Source organism: Protopterus annectens, chromosome 10.part0 (assembly GCF_019279795.1).
Source record: "Protopterus annectens isolate FY-2018-M chromosome 10.part0, PAN1.0, whole genome shotgun sequence".
In the NCBI taxonomy this organism is placed as follows: Eukaryota; Metazoa; Chordata; order Ceratodontiformes; family Protopteridae; genus Protopterus; species Protopterus annectens.
In genome coordinates this window covers 354,247,950-354,265,031 of record NC_056744.1, presented here as the reverse complement: position 1 = coordinate 354,265,031, position 17,082 = coordinate 354,247,950, and the positions used below count along the sequence as shown (strand labels likewise).

Below are 17,082 nucleotides of genomic sequence, written 5' to 3'. Positions count from 1 at the left end.
GGAAGCTGTTGGAAAGACCACTGTGTGAACAGAAGCCACTGAAGGATTCTCATGTGAAAGTGGGCCAGAGGGATTAGGAGAATTGCCGCTGCCATGGAACCCAGAGGTTGAAGGACGAATCTGACTTGGATCCTTTTGCTCTGCATTAGAATTTGTACTTGCTGGCGAATTAACAATACCCTGTCTGGCGGAAGCCTTGCGGACATGTTCCTTGTGTCTAAGTCTGCTCCTATATAGGTGATAGATTGACAGGGCAACAAGGCAGATTTTTCGAAGTTTACTGTAATGCCTAGCTGGGGGCAAATGGTGATTGTGTAGTCCCTGGCTTGCAGACGTTGATGCCTGGTAGTGGCAGTGAGGAGCCAGTCGTCTAGATATGGAAACACCTGGAATCCTTGACGTCTCAGGTGAGCCGTGACCACTGCCATACATTTGGTGAACACCCTGGGGGCTGTGGTGAGACCAAAGGGCAGAGCTCTGAACTGGTAATGACTGGCTCCCAGCCGGAAGCGAAGAAATCTCCTGGAGCGCCTGTCCATTTTGATGTGATCGTACGCATCCTGAAGATCTATGGAGCACATCCAACTGTCCTGACCCAGAAAGGGTAGAATGGACTGTAGCGTGACCATCTGAAACTTTGTTCTTTGAACAGACTTGTTTGTCTGCTGAGATCCAGAATCGGTCTCCGGTCCCCTGTCTTTTCTGGTACCAAAAAGAACCTTGAGTAAGTTCCCAATCCATGTTGGTCTGCTGGGACTTCCTAGATGACTCTTTTCTAGCAGTTTTGAAACTTTTATGACTGCTTGGTCCCTCAGATTGGGTGGAACATCTGGAAGGGATTTGCTTGATGGTAAGGGGGGCTGAGAGAAAGGGATTTTGTAACTTTCGGATATAATTGACTGTACCCATTTGTCTTGTGTTAAACTTTGCCAGACTTTTGGGTACAGTGGAAGTCTTCCCCCGACTGCCTCCAGAGACAGGCAGCTGGGCAACCCTTCAGGGATGCTGGAAGGGCTTCTCAGAGAAGGATTCTCTGCTGCCCTGGTTCTGCGGACCCCCTCTGCCTCGAGGGCGGCGTCTGTTATTGTTGTTTCTTCCTCTGCCCGTGGAGGAAAAAATCACTACGTGTGTCAAGCGGGGCTCCCTGGGATTTTCGGAACCACATTTTACCCCTCTTCTGACCCTTGGGGTATGGTCTGGAAGGAGTGGAAAAATGGACTCCCACGGCAGAAAGAGTATTGCCTTCTTGCTCACACCTAGTCAAAGTATCCTTCACCTGTGGTCCAAAAAGAAAGGAACTGTCAAAGGGGGTGTTGGTGAATGACGCTCTAAAGGGTTCCGCAAAATTACACAGCCACATCCATGCACGCCTCCTAAGGGCCATGCCTGTACCTGCGGTTCTACTCGCACCATCGGCTGCATAGGAAATGAGCCTCATGGAGGAGTTGACTAGAGAATTAAGGGTCGCCAGCTGGGAAGCCACTTTAGCTTGAGCCCCTTCAGCTGATGGATCTTGAAGGGTATCTCTGAGCTCTTTAAGGAGATCCCTCTGAAGCCGGGTAGAATGGCATAAGTAATTCGGTGACCTCATGGAAAAGGTCACTAAAGCAAACATTCACTTCCCGTATCTATCCATAGTCCTAGACTCCTTGTTAGGAGGATGGACAGACTAAGAAGTTTCCGCTAACACCTTTTTAGTGGCTGCTGCTACCACCATGGCATCCACAGGAACACCTTTGGTAAGGAACTGCTTATCAAGGGGCGCAGTGATAAACTTGCTAGGTCTCCTCGGGGTTGGTTCCACTGTGTCTGGGGCTGACCAAGCCTTTCGAGCCACCACAGACATGAGTGGGTCGAAAGGCGGAGAAATCCAGGAGGTGGAAGGTCGGGAACCGAATGCATCCAGGAATACAGACTCATCCTCGGTAGGGGCTAGGGGACACCAGTTACCCCTCTGCTTAAGCATTTCTAGGATGTCTGAGAAGGAAAAAATCTTCAGAGGGGGACCTCGGGGACCCTTCCGAATAATCTAAGTCTGTATCAGAAGTGACAGATGCAGGGGAGTCAATGTGCTTCCTCTTGCACTTCTTCTTACAAGGGGGCTCCTCTGAATGATCAGAGGAGGCCTTGGAAGAAGAGGAAACACCCAATGGGGTGTTCTGGAGAGCCGGTTCCCCACGCTTGTGATCTGGAGGAGGAGCAGAGGTTGTCGCAGGCACTACAGGGGACAGAGCCGGTGGGGTCAATCGTGGAGCTGAGTCAGAGGCCAGCACACTCCTCATGACATCGAAGGTGTCCCTGCCACGATGCAGAGAAGGACCCTGGTCCGAGGATATCGGAATCCTTCTCCGCGCCGAGGGAGACGGCTTTGAGGCCGATGTAGGAGCCAAACTCACCTGCGCCAAAGCTCCAAGAGGGAGAACGGGGTCAGACAAGGGTCCGATGCCACTCGCCCCCTTGGAGCCGACAAGGGAGCCTCGACGCCCAGATCCCTCGACGGACGGTACCATTGAGGGAATCGGAGCCGACGATGGAACCGAGGAGAAATAGTTCTCGGAGCCAACGGTTCCACGACTCGAACCCCAACGAACTCCGGCTCAGAGCTCAAAGGAGTCGGTGGAGGAACTTCGATAGAAGTGGACGGAGCCGACACCTGTTGAGGAGGGCTGGACAACATCTTGGCAAGTGCCTGCGACTTCAGCATCCTACTGACCACTCTCTCCACGTCGTGATCCGAGAGCCTAGAAGACTGAGAGGAGTGGGAAGATCTGTGACTGCGCTCACTCTGAAGCAGGGGAGACCGAGGAGCCGAATGTATGGACTCCAGAGAAGGGGACCTCGGCCTCTTGTGGCTCCAAAGATGCTGATGGAGCCGACTGGGAGATAGTCTCATTGATTCCGGCTAGAACAGAAGTGGCAGGTAAAGTCTGAACCAATGACGACTCCGAACTTGGAGCCGATGATTTGGTCGGTTTTGGGGATTTCACAGGCTGAGCCTTGGCCGCTGAGTCCTGGGGCTTTAAAAGACCCCTAAGAATAAGCTTATTTTTATGCTCCTGCAGAACTCTTGGACTAAATGCATGGCATATAGAACAAAGAGCCCTGCAGGTGCACTGCGCCTAAGCAGTAGACGCAAGAAGTGTGCCCATCTGTCAGAGACATTTTCTGACAGCATGAGTCACACTTCTTGAATCCCGAAACCTTGGACTCTTTAGACATCCTGTATCCGAAAAAAAAAAAAATACCTGAAGAGATACTACACTGATCTTAGCCAAAAAACCGAAAGGCTAACAAAATACCACAACAGCAATAACAGCAAAAAGAGAAAAACGCACAGTTAAAGCTAAAGATTTTTTTTTTTTAAACTAGGAAACCTCTAACTTAAATGGCTACCTAAAGGAAGATAGAAGGCCTTAAAAACTAAGCGCTACCTGATAGAAAGGGATAGGAGGGGGAGGGGGAGAACTCTCTAAAACGAGTTCTAAGGAGGGAAAACTACAATATACTTAGCTAACACCACAAGATATAGAGAATAAAAACTAACAATAACTCCCCAAAAAAAAAACACTATCTTAGCTAGAAAAGTTAAATAAGAAACTTAATACAAGCCTGAGCCAGTAAAAACGACACCACGCAGCTGAAGCAGCAAACGAGATCTGGGTAGCTAGCGCTAGGCATCATGGGATAAGGGGTAGCCTCGAGCCAGTAAACAGCTCTCGAGCTATAGAAGATGGCCGAGTTGGAGCTGATCCCAACCAGCAGGAACAAAGGCGAGACAGATAACATCCTGTTTTACAACTTACATACAGTCACCAAGACGTTAGATGACAGGGGAGGTGGTTCACACATACTACCTGGACCTCACCAAGGCTTTTGACACCATGCCCCACTCAGGTATTATTGATAAACACACCAGCTTGTACATTCATCCATACATCACAGGTTGGGTTGCCAACAGGCTAACACACAACCCACATGGTACGACTAGAGGTCGCCAGGTCCAACTCTTAAATAGTCACAACTGGTGTCCCACAGGATTCAGTCCTGGGAGCCCTATTGTTTGGCATATACATCTTAGAAGTACAGGCAAACACAGGTGGACTACGGCAGAACATGTTTGGCAATGACTGCAAACTGGGAGCCATGACTGATAGTCCAGCTGACACGGACATCCCTCAGGGGGCCTCACAGAGAATGTCACAGGGTGCCACTGACACGGCCTCCAGCCAAGTGCCACTAACTGCATGGTCATTCCATAGTGGAATTGGCACCCGCATATTAACACATGAGCAGCAACCACTTTAATACAGACGAGGTAATGGTGTACCTGGGGACTAAGGCAGATAGTGATCTCCCCTGTGACAATCATAACTCCACAGTAGTTAGGACATCCTTCTATGTAGGCCATCTGACTACTAAAGGATTCCCCTCTAGACATACTGGGGTTATAGTGCCCCTTTACTCATCACTCATCAGTCCCATCATAGGGTATAAAAATCCATGTGGGATGTACCTCAGACTACATGTCCAACAAATGGGGGTCCACGAATGTACCTCATCAAAGGGAATACTGGCCTCCAACATATGGCCTATGCAGCCGGACTGGATACACTCCTGCTTTCCTCAGTGGCATCTCGTTTACCCAGAGATGATCTCCGCTGACCAACACAGTCATGTCGAACTCTGGTTTGATGGATATGCTCCACCTATGGGGAATCCATGTCACAGTGAGCCACACACTGTAGTGAGCTGACCTTGCCACAGCAATAACCGGAAGATGCTGGAGGGACAGCTTCCCATCACAGACACTCCCCATACTTTGGAACAACATCCCTATCTACATTTCACAGAGCCCCTCACTAACATTCTGCAAGAGAAACATTGAAGGGTGGCTGGGGAACAGTAGATGCACCCCAGGCATCCCGCCATTGGCTCTGCTCCACAGAGGGACGGTTAATGACAAACGCTGACACATTTTGGCTGGCCTTATGAATGGCCTCTGGCAGGTGGCCAAGTACCTACCTATGAATCTATACATACAGTACCTGCATATGCTGATAGATTAGTTTACTGTTCAGGTGCTGACTTACCTTGTGCCACTGGCTGTTGTGTGTGCAATAGTTGAGGGCTTCCTATGTTGAATGCATACAGTAGACTGCCTATACATGACAATTTACAGGTAGTCTTGTGTGTGTGTGTGTGCCATCCATTTTTACTGTGCGTGCAGGTGGAGAAGGGTGTCAGTCCCTAGGTGCCTACACTGTCAGTGTGTGTGCTATACGTTCCATCTTTGCCAAGGCATGGGCATACTGGGCACGTCTCAGTCTGCCTACTGGGGTTGGCTCAGGGTGTTCATGGTCTGTGTACCTCTGTGTCTGTGGAGCCCTTGGCAATGGTGGTGGGCTGTGAGGACCTTCACCATTCTGTCCCTGCTGCAGCTGTTTCTGCAGGACCATATTGTGTAGCATGGCACACACTATGAAAATGTGGGCACACATGCCTGGAGAGTACTGCAAGGCTCCACCAGATATGTCCAAGCAACGGAACTGTGATTTCAGCATCCCAAACACAGGCTCTATGAGGATTCTGGTTTGTGCGTGTGCCTCATTATGGCATTCCTGCATGGGTGTGTATGTATTTCTGATGGGAGTCATCATCCACGGTTCCAGTGCATAGCCAGCATCCCCCACCAGGTGGCCATTTGGGATGTTCCCACTGGCAAATAACTGATACAGCTGTGAGGCATGCCAGATGTGGGAGTCGTGATAGCTTCCAGGGCTGCCAGCACACACATCCATGATAATGCCCTGGGCATTGCACACAACCTGGCAGTCGATGGAGGGGTATCCCTTGCGGTTTATGTAGCGCCTTCCCTGCTCATCAGGTGGTGACTTGATGTGTATGTGCATGCAGTCTATTGCATCCAGTACCTCCGGGTATTCTACCACACGGTGGAAGAGATGCATATTGCTGGCCAACTCCTCCTGCGTTCGGGGGAAGTATATGTACTCATTGGCATGTGGTAACATGGCATCCAGGAAATGGTGTAGTACCCTGGATGCTGATGCCTGTGAGATCCCCATGATATCCCCAGTTGGTCTCTGAAAGGTACCTGTAGCTAGTATTCTCAGGCTTACACATACCTTGATATCCACTGAGATGGGTTCTCCTCTATTTGTTCTGGCTGTGAGGCGTGGCCGACACAGCTCCACAAGTTGTTGTAGGGTGTCCCTGTCCACCCTGTAATGTTCTACTATTTCCAGATCATGTAGCCCCTGGTAGGTTAGCCTGGGTCTGAACACTCTCCTCCTCCTCTGGTGCCTGAAGTGGTCATGTGCATCACCCTCCACACCACCTTCAGTCTCCAACATGCTGATGGATCAAAGCTATGGCAGCCCCTAACATGTACATAATAAAAGTTCCCCGTCTGTATACACCACTGGTGCAGTGCATATGGGAATACATAAATGTGCGTGTGGTGCTTTCAAACTTTATTGTATTGTGCTATGGATGCTGCTGATGTAAGTGGGTGTGTATGAACTATTCCAGCTGCTGCGTGTCTTAATTATGGGGTTTGCAATGAGTACTGCAAGTGTGGAGCCTTTACTGTGGAGATCTACTTGCCTGTTACTCTGTTGCCCTTTAATTCACTTTTAGACCTGGATCCCCTCCCAATATCAGGCATGCATCCACCTGCCGTCTTTCTTGTTTTGTACTTTCCCTACCCAGTCATGGCGAATTGTGCCTTGTAGCTGATATACTGCATATCGCCTTTGTTCTGCTTTGACACTTTGCTGTTTTCTTTGCAGTACACCCCCTCCCCTTCCCTGTTTTGCAAACAGTTGCTTGCAGCCTTGTTAGCTTTTGTCAATGGCCCACTGTAGGCTCCTAGGTGTTAATTAGCCATTTGTACTCAAATTTCACTGCTGCAGCATTTCCTTATTTCTTTCCTATATCCTTCCTGTTTCATCTGCAACGCGCTTACCCATTTACCGGGTTTACGCGTTTTCATCTCTGTTCACATGCATAATCGGTTACCTTGTGTACTCTCCGCTAAGCATAGCTATGGGCAATTTGACACACCCCTATCCCGCAGCCTTGCCTAGCTAGGGGCAGACTGGTTTAGCAATGCTCCAATGTGCTTACAGCAATGGTGACACACCCCTCTCCTGATGTCATCTTTATCTCAAGGTTTCACGTCGGTCTTATAACGCTACGCTGTTTTGTGCATCCTTACACTAGCGGGAAATCTGCAATTCACCATTACTCCTCTCATTTGCATGGCATTGTCTACTAATTCCTAGCTACTGCGCATAACACTGTCACTGCCCCTTAGCAACCCTTGCACCATGAGTATGGTGTAGCATGCCTGCCATTGACTATTATGGGGAAATTGTGATGTGTTTCACTGCAGTTTTATTCTATATTTTTATATATTCCTTGCGATCCTCTTTGCGTATCGATGCCCTGCGCTTTAACTTTGCGTTAGTGTGGGCATAATATTAAATGTTCTTTTTCATATTTTGTGCATGTTGTTTTATGCCAATGGCTATATATTTAGACACTGGCATATAATAACAGTATAATACACGTGTTTGGTCCGCTGTCATGGCTCCGATTTTATGTTTGCAAAATGTAAACCTTTTTTCGGTTTACATTTCTGCATGCTTACACCACGCCTGCACCACTTCCTGAATCGCTATATACCTTCATTTGCATGCTACACATGGGGTGATTAGCATACAGGCGCCCGGAGCTGTGCGGGCGTAGTGTATGCAGGTAGTGCACGTGGAAACAGCTAGTACCTGAATCACTTGGTGGCCATATTTGGTGTTAGATCGCCAACGCTATGCCTGCACCTGGCGCAAGCTTCATGAATCCCGGGGATTGTGTATTTAATCAGGAGGAGTTTGGTCCTTGGACGCAAAGCCATATAATAAAATGGGTCGAAAATCCGAGAATCTTTGTCCTCTTATTTCATTATCTAATAATTCAAAATGATAACCTCTCTCCAAAAATAGCCCCTGAATAAATGTAATTTTCTGTTCAAAATCAATTATCATCTGACGTCATATGAGAAGCATGTATGAACTGACCCTTAGGAATATTGTTTTTCATAAAAGCAGGATGATTACTTGAACAATGTAAACATCCATTAATAAAGGTTTCCTTTCTATAAACACTACTATTAAATTTAAAGTTACGGATATCCCAAGCAATGGGAAAATCTAAAAAATTAACTGATAGTCCAACACTTCCTAAAGTAAATTTAAAACATTCTGATGACTTGCTGATGCTGTCACAAAAAGCTGTAACCTGATCTCTGCCACCCTCTATATAACAAAAAGAAATTCTCCACAATTCTAACAAAAACAACTTTATAAAAACTCAAAACAGATTTCAAAACACTCTTCCCACCAACCAATCACAATATTGGCATAAGCAGGGTCTGGAGCTGACCCCATAGCTACCCCTCTCAACGGTTTATAATTTTTTTGATTGAACAGAGAGTAGTTATTAAAAAAGTTCCAAAAGCATACATGAAACAAAAATATCATTCATAACATCTGCAACAGATCCTAAAAAATGTCTAACATAATCAGCGCCTTTATCATGTGGTATACTTGTAAAAAGCGATTGAATATCAACAGTAAACACATTTTTACTAGAATCAAAGGAATAACTGGCATTAAATTTTCTAAAATTATCAAGAAAATGCCAAGAATCCTTAATAGAAATTCCATTCTTTGCACCAAAGGATTTACCATATAATCAACTAGTAAAGAAATCTTTTGTCACAGACCGGGGGGAAGAAACAATAAGCCTTAAAGGGGGGGGGGGGGTTGTAAATCTTTATGAATTTTGGGGATCCCAAAAAGGGTCCCAAACAAGGATGTTCTATCAACATAAATTCATACATATCTGGAGTAATATACCCGTCCATAAAAAGCTCATAACTGAATCCGTATTGACTGATAAGCTTTATGAACAAAACTAAGATCTATTAATAAATATTCAGACTTGTTGTCTAACATTTTCTCCATAGCTTGAACATATTTATGTTGTTCTAAAATGACCAACCCCCCCCCACAACCCTTGTCAGCCTTCATGAACCCAAGATGATTAAGGTCCTGCAATTCTTTCAAAGCCAATCTTTGTGTCTTGGTAAGGTTAAAGTAGGTAGCACAAGGTTTAGACACCCAATTTCCTGATCTCCTCTTCACAACAATTTTCAAACACATGAATAGCGTTGGATAATGGAGGACAGATAGTACTTGGTTTACAAAAAATATGCCTGTCAATCTCAAAATCAGAAAAAACAAACACAGTTTCCGACAAAACATCTTTAAGTCTAATAATGCACGCCCCAAGTCCATCATTTTAGCAGGCACAAAGTTAAGCCCCAAACTTAATATGAACATGTGCTCAGTATTAAACAAATAATCAGATAAATTGTAAATTTTGACACCACTGTACACAAAGTTTACAGTCAGCTGCTGACTTTGTGTTCCTCACCGATGGTTTGCATGTTAAGACTTCGTCTGTCTCGGTCTGTATGTTCAACTATCTCTTCTCTAAAAGGATATTCCCCTCAGTGATAGAACTGGAGCCAGGAACAACATGGGCAGATGAAATGTTGTTGTCTTCGCCCATTTCAGCTACCTCGTCTGCACCAGAAACTTTGTTAGGTAATAAGACGTCAGACTGATTTTCATCATGGTGCTCCGAATTACAGGAAGTCATACGACTTGCGTCTTCCCTTGTAAAGTCTTGGTTAGATACGGAAGGCCCCAAAGTAAGCACAGCTGTCATGACGACCACTAGCACCAGCATGAGATTTCAAATACTGCACATTCTTCACCTCAGAGAAATGTGAAAAAGCAATGTTGACACTATACGTATTATTGTCTCTGTGCAATTTTTTCAATTTTCTTTGAACCAGACCTTTTTCAAAATCCTCTATGCTAGATAATATAGTGGAATATTCTGTATTAAGTGCTGGCATTTTGGATATTAACTTTTGAAAGGAGATTTCTGTCTTAATCTCATTTCTGATTTCAGAAATCTGTTGTCCATTATGGACATGTAATTGTAGGAAATCCAGTCCAGCTTTAGAAAAAAATGAAGTTAACTCAGAAAAGAATGAATCAGTGGGCGAAATGCCATTTGGGTATTAAAAAAAAAAAAAGTAAGCCCTTAGGTACAACACCCACCTGAATACACTTCTCAAAGTATTTCATTTCAGCAACAAGAGCCCTATATTTCTTCAATGACTTTTTCTAATAAAGTCAAAAGATGCTTGGCTTCTTTTTCAACTTGCATGTCTCTCGTAAATTTTAGAATATGGAGCTAGAACAAATTCATGACTGCCAAAGGGATCAAAATAACAATTTAACACTGCTTTAATGTCATGAAAAAAATAACCTCCAGTTTCAAAGCGGTTAGTATAAGTTACATTTTCTATGACAGTATCCACACTACCATCATCCGAACTCACAGAAGGAACTCTGATTGGAACAGTTTTAGTGTAATTAACAGTAATTAAAGTTTCCAAAGTCTTTTGCATGTCCTTCGTGGAACGGACAAGCACAGAAAGCAAATTACCATCACTTGTACCAGGCGTAGAATGAATTGATAACTCCATTAATGAATCCTCGTTCAAACCAGCCATCCGCAGGAAAGATGAAAACCAATAACAGCAAAAATCCCAAAGGATAAGCAGCAAAAATACATCAATAAAAATAAAATCCACCACACTGGCTGAACAATGAAGAAAAGGAGGAAAACACCGATATAGCGAAAACCACAGTTTATTATCACTTTTGTCTCGAAGAGACTTCCTCAGAATAAATTAACAGCACAATTACAACACATTATATATCAAACCCATAATGAATCAATAATTCAATTTAAATACAATTAAGTTTTTTAAAGACACAAAAAAACAAAAGTATATAGTAAAAATCATTTTAAAAGTTTTAACCTTCTGTTTTTAAAAAAATACTTCATATTAATAGAATCATTCATACCGGGCTGCTTATCAGCCCCTAATGTTAATTGCCATATGGTTTATTTTTGTTCAACATGGTCTTTAAAAGCACCCCTTATATTTTCAGTTACTTGTTCCAAAACAGGAAAAAAACATGTATATCCTAAACATTTCAGGGAATGTTTAAATAGTGCATTATTACCATTTTTTGTTTTAATACAGTAATATTTTATTTTATTTTACATTTGTTGAATGGGCTAGTCTAATTGGATACATGTCCATTTTCAGTAGAGGCCCGGGGAGAAAAGCTCCACTACAAGTTATATAGTTTAGCAAGTACAAAAAGCTTATACAGTAAAATCAGTTCAAACCATTGCATAAATGTGGAGGGCACCATTACAAAAGTAATTGCTACACTGTGAAGGATTAACACACAAAGATGGAAGAACAAAAAGACAGACTATGTTAACTCATTTGTAACAGGTATACATTGAAGTAAAAAGGAGTAAAAGGATAATCACAGATCACAAAAATAACTTTTTTTTTAATAATGCTCTTTAATTCTTTTACTTAAACATCTTGTTGTCATACCTCTGTAGAACTCATTACAAAAAGAACAAACAGAAATATATACAATTCCCCGGGTATTACAATTATAAACCCCATCAATGGGAATGGTCTGATTCAAATGTAGCAATTCAACACGAGGTCCTTCCAAAATAAACATACAAGAACTAGAAAAACTACATTTACACATTCCCTTATTATGTCATCCAACAATAGTATTTAGTAAAAGAATCAAACTGCAAGCATTTTTTCAAACAATAAGTATTTTTATATATAAACTTAGGTCTATCACCAATGACCTTAATCAACTCCGAATTCCCTTTTAGGATATTCCAGTTCCTACTTATAAAAGAACTAATATTGTTTCTATCTATGGACATGTCTAGAATACATGAAATACCATAACTTTTCTTATTGTTATTAATAATCATTGCGTATTTCAGCAGAAGGAATTTGGTCCTTGGACGTAAAACCATACAATAAAATGGGTGGAAAATCTGAGACTCTTTGTCCTCTTATTTCATTGGCCAGTTTATCTGATAATTCAAAATGATGCATACACATATATACATACACACAGACACACACACAGACACACACAAGTCTACTTTACTTAACTGAACAGCCACATCACTGACTTTCGTTTCGATATGACGAAAGGACCGACATCCGGATCACCGACTTTCCACTCGAGGTAAATAACCGCTTGGCCACATCCCCCCCAAAAATAAATAAATAAACTGAACAAAATTAAACACACCCATGTGGGGGCTTCGCCTCCCACACCCCCTAACTAAATATACCAACTCCAAGATTGCACTACTGCAGGGTAAGGGGCAAAGTTCAACAGGATGGTCAAGCGGTTACTTACCTCGAGTGGAAAGTCAGTGTTCCGGATGTCGGGCTTCTGGTTTGTCAGTCCTTTCGTCTCAGTGAAATGAAAGTCAGTGATGTGGCTGTTCGGTTAAGTAAAGTAGACCCGTGTGTGTGTGGTCTGCAAGGCTATAGAGGCATCATCATGGAACTCATTAACAAAGACATTGGAAACCTCCAAACACTTGCCCCGACCCAGTTCGGCTTTGTTAAGGGCAGATCATGCCTACTAAACCTGGTTGACTTCTTCGAGACAGTCACCAAGGCCATAGACGAGGGAAGGGTGGTTCACACAGCCTACCTTGATCTCGCCAAGGCATTCGACACTATTCCTCACTCGGGTATTCTAGAAAAACTCACCAGCCTGAACATAAACCCCTACATCACAAGATGGGTTGCCAACTGGCTTATAGACAGAACTCACACGGTAAGAATAGCAGGCTCCAGGTCCGACTCTAAACCAGTCAAAAGTGGTGTCCCGCAAGGCTCTGTTCTGGGACCCCTACTGTTTGGCATATATTTCTCAGAAGTACAGGCAAACACAGGAGGACTATGGCTAACCAAGATTGCCGATGACTGCAAACTGGAAGCCATAATTGACTCTCTGGCTGACACGGATATCCTTCAAAAAGGCCTTACTGAGACAAGACACTTGATGTCAAAGTCATGGCCTCAAGCTAAATGCCAAAAAATGCATAGTCATCCCATTTGGGAAAAACAAAACACCCACAAATTACTACATAGGCGGCAGCCCGCTTAATACAGAAGGGGTAATAACAGATCTGGGGACCCAGGTAGATAGTAATCTCTCCTTTGACAATCATATTGCCAAAGCAGTTAGGAAATCCTTCTATGTGGCCCATCTAATTACTAAGGGGTTCGCATCTAGAAATAAAGAGGTTATAGTGCCCCTCTACACGTCACTCATCAGACCCATCATAGAGTACAATGCCCCATTTGGGATGTACCTCACAAGACACTTCCAACAGCTTGAAAGACCACAAAAGCACCTCACCAAGAGGATTACTGGCCTCAAACATATGTCCTATGCAGCCCGACTGAAAAAACTTCAGCTGTACTCAGTGGCATATCGCTTACTCAGAGATGATCTCTGCCTGACTTACAAAGCCATGTCCAACTCAGAATTGATGGACATGCTCCACCTAAAGAAATCCAAGTCACTGCAAGCCACACGCTCTAGTGAGCTAAACCTCACCACAACAATAAATAGAACATGCTGAAGGGATAGATTCCTGTCACAGAGACTCCCCATGCTTTGGAACAAAATTCCTACCTACATTATGCAGACCCCCTCACTAACACTCTTCAAGGGAAGCCTTGCCGAGTGGATGGGTAACAGAAAATACACCCCTGGGATCACTTCATTGGTTCTGCTTGACAGAGGCCTAGTTAATTAATCAGTGGGGCGGTGAAAGCCGACACACTCTGGCTAGGCTTAAAAATGCCCATGGGCAGATAGCCTAGTACCTACTTATGAACCTATATACATATACATATACATATATATATATATATATATATATATATATATATATATATATATATATATATATATATATATATCTACACACACACACACACACACACACACACACACACACACACACACACACACACACACACACACACACATATGTGTGTGTGTGTGGTTCACTGAATCTAAAACTCATTTGAAGGATACTACATTTGACTGGTACTCATTACATTTAAGAGTGTGAAATGGGGTCTATATTAGTTGATCGACTTTCTAAAGTTAGAGTTTCATATGGTCGACACCATATGATTGAACTTTTGAAAGTTTGAACGCTTTAACGGAGATGTCCGTAGAGTGTGGAATGGGACGGTTGTCCTTTTCTGCATTGTAGTGTGATCTTGGAGTTGGTATATTTAAAGAGTGGTGTGTGTGTGTGTGTTTGGGGGGGGTGCAGGGTGGCTTGCCCCCCTGCATAAACGTTCAGGTAGGTTATTTGTGTAGTTTATTTATTTATTTTTTATTAGTTGTTCGAACTTAAGTTTGATCATATGACGGTCAAACTTTTGGAAGTTCGATCATCTAATATAGAACCTGTGAAATGGTACAGAAAATGACTGCTGGCATGGTTTTGGAGGATAGAAACTGCAACTTAAATTAGTGTTGATTCAGTGGTTTTACCACAATAATTTCCTCTATGTTGTTCCACCATGCCCAGAAGTTTAAGTATGTGGACCAGCAGTGATTCAGTGCGTTAGCAGCATTCTTTTTTCTTCATGTTTATTTGATTATGGAGATGGTATATTTATGTTAGAGGGGTGTGGTGGTGAAGCTCAGTCCACACTGTGGGTGCAGGGGTGCTTGCCCCTGCAAAAAAAGTCTTTTGGAGTTATATTTAGTGTGTATGAATTTGTCAATTAATGAGTGTTGATCAAATGGGTTTTAGATTAAATGAAGCACTGTTTTGTCTTGTCAATGAAGTGAAATGGTGATGTAACTAAATGTAATCATACACACACACACACACACACACACACACACACACACACACACACACACACACACTGCAAGATTAGTGTTTATCCTGAACAAATAATAACCCATCCTCTCCCACCTCCTCCAGCACAACCTTGTCAAGGTGCTTCTTTTGTGTTACCCTTGTCTACTCTCTCCCCCCTTTTTTCTGTTTGGAAAAGAGGAAAAAGGGATTCAAACTAATAAAAGCCAGAATAATGTGTCCATAAAAGAACACCTTCACAGTGAATTTAAGTCTTAAAAAAGTTGTGAGAAGCTGCAATGCAGCAAAGCCATAACCACTGCAAACTTGCAAGGAACTTCTCAAGAGACTTCTTTAAGTCTGTGCTCACTGCCACCTGCTGAAAATATACAAAACCATTCAAGAACTTATGTATATGTGCAACACGTCCATGCTATTTGTGACATTTTTCTCACAAGTAGATTCCTCTCAGATCAGTTAACCCAGATTTAGATATGTGAGACTGTGTTGGGCACTTCATAGGAAGCCAAAGAACATTTAAGCCACTTCAGTGGCATAATGTGGGCATACCTTGATTTATGTTCCAGCCAATCCTGGAAGGGGGGGGGGCATGGCACAATTATGTGGGTGCTCCTCATGGCATTTTCTGGTGAAGAGTGAAGATGTCCCATTGGGGGATGTTGTCCCAGAAGGGACAGGGTGAGGACCAAATGCCACCATTGCACTCTCGTTCCTTAGATGATACCTCGTATCATGCTTTTCGGCCCCAAAACCCGGGCCGAACCACAAAGGGAGGGGGAGTGTCCATATTCATCAAGGACACCCACACCTCCAGGTTAGTAGCAACACATGAAGCATCACAGACCATACAGGTGCAACTAACCATAGGCAAAACTGCTATACAACTGGTAGCATGTTACAGATCACCCTCCCAATCTCAGGAACCCCACTCAGCCTTCCTGAAGACATTGGAGGATATGAATGTATCACAAAATACCATCATACTGGGAGACTTCAACTACCCAAACATAGATTGGGAACATTATTCTAGCCCTAATACCCTAGCCCAAAGGTTCCTGGAATTCATAAATTCAAATGCACTGGAACAACTAGTCACCTCTCCCACTAGGGGAGATAATATACTAGACCTGATCATCACAAACATGGGGACAAAATGCTCCACACCGGAAGTATACCCCTCACTAGTGAGATCTGACCACAAACTAATCACCCTGGATATACATATCCCACCTCCACCCCCAGCACAAAAGACCACAGTGAAAAACTTCTCAAAGGCAGACTTCACTCTTCTTAAGACTGAGATGGTATCCTTTAAGCCCACTGTGCCAGTGGATACCACATCCCACAATGCCGAATCCTTCACAAATGCTTTCTATGGACATCTCCAAGAATGCATGGATCATGCAATCCCAAATAAATCCAAGTCACTCTCCACCAAAGGCAAGTGTCCTGTCTGGTGGACCTCAGCCATTAACAAATTGTATAACAAAAGAAGGAAGCTACTGCACGTCGGAGCAAAGTCCCATGAAGGGAAGACATCTCTGATCAACATTAGCAGAAAACTACGTTCTCTCATAAAAACATCCAATGCCAACTTTGAGAGAAAAATCGCTAAGGACACTAAAGATAACCACAAAGCCTTCTTCAGCTATGTTAGAAACATGGGCGGAAACCCTCAGATATGCTCAGAGTTAGTTCACAACAACAAAAAATACACTGAACCCACAGATATTGCCAACATTCTGGCTGACAGGTTCAGTGCAAATTTCTCCCCTCCCTCACCCTCAAAAGAAGAAATACTTATCCCAGCTGAATGTAATCTCCCTGTCATCTCAGATGTCCAAGTGAGAACCGCCCTAAACAAAGCTAAAAACACAGCATCAATGGGACCTGACGGTATCCCGGGTTGCATGTTACGTGAACTCCAAGAGGAGCTAAACCCACACATAAAAATGCTATTTAACCTTAGCCTTACTTCAGGATATGTACCTGAACAGTGGCATACAGCAACAGTGGTCCCACTCCACAAAGGGGGTACCTCTACAGACCCGCCCCATAAGCTTAACCAGCCTGGTCTGCAAAGCTATGGAAAGAATCATTATGGAACTCATAAACAGAGACATAGGGGACCTACAGACACTT

At 43.6% G+C, this 17,082-nt stretch overlaps 1 protein-coding gene across 1 annotated transcript in view; it reads right to left on the bottom strand.

Annotated features, from left to right (window-relative positions):
• The window catches only part of LOC122814149 (flavin-containing monooxygenase 5-like), a 704,592-nt gene that overhangs the window by 289,320 nt on the left and 398,190 nt on the right, over positions 1-17,082 (bottom strand). Inside the window, exon 6 of the mRNA XM_044086762.1 lies at positions 3,467-3,481. Within this exon, the coding sequence (XP_043942697.1) occupies positions 3,467-3,481 (15 nt within the window). The remainder of the gene's footprint in view (positions 1-3,466; positions 3,482-17,082) is intronic.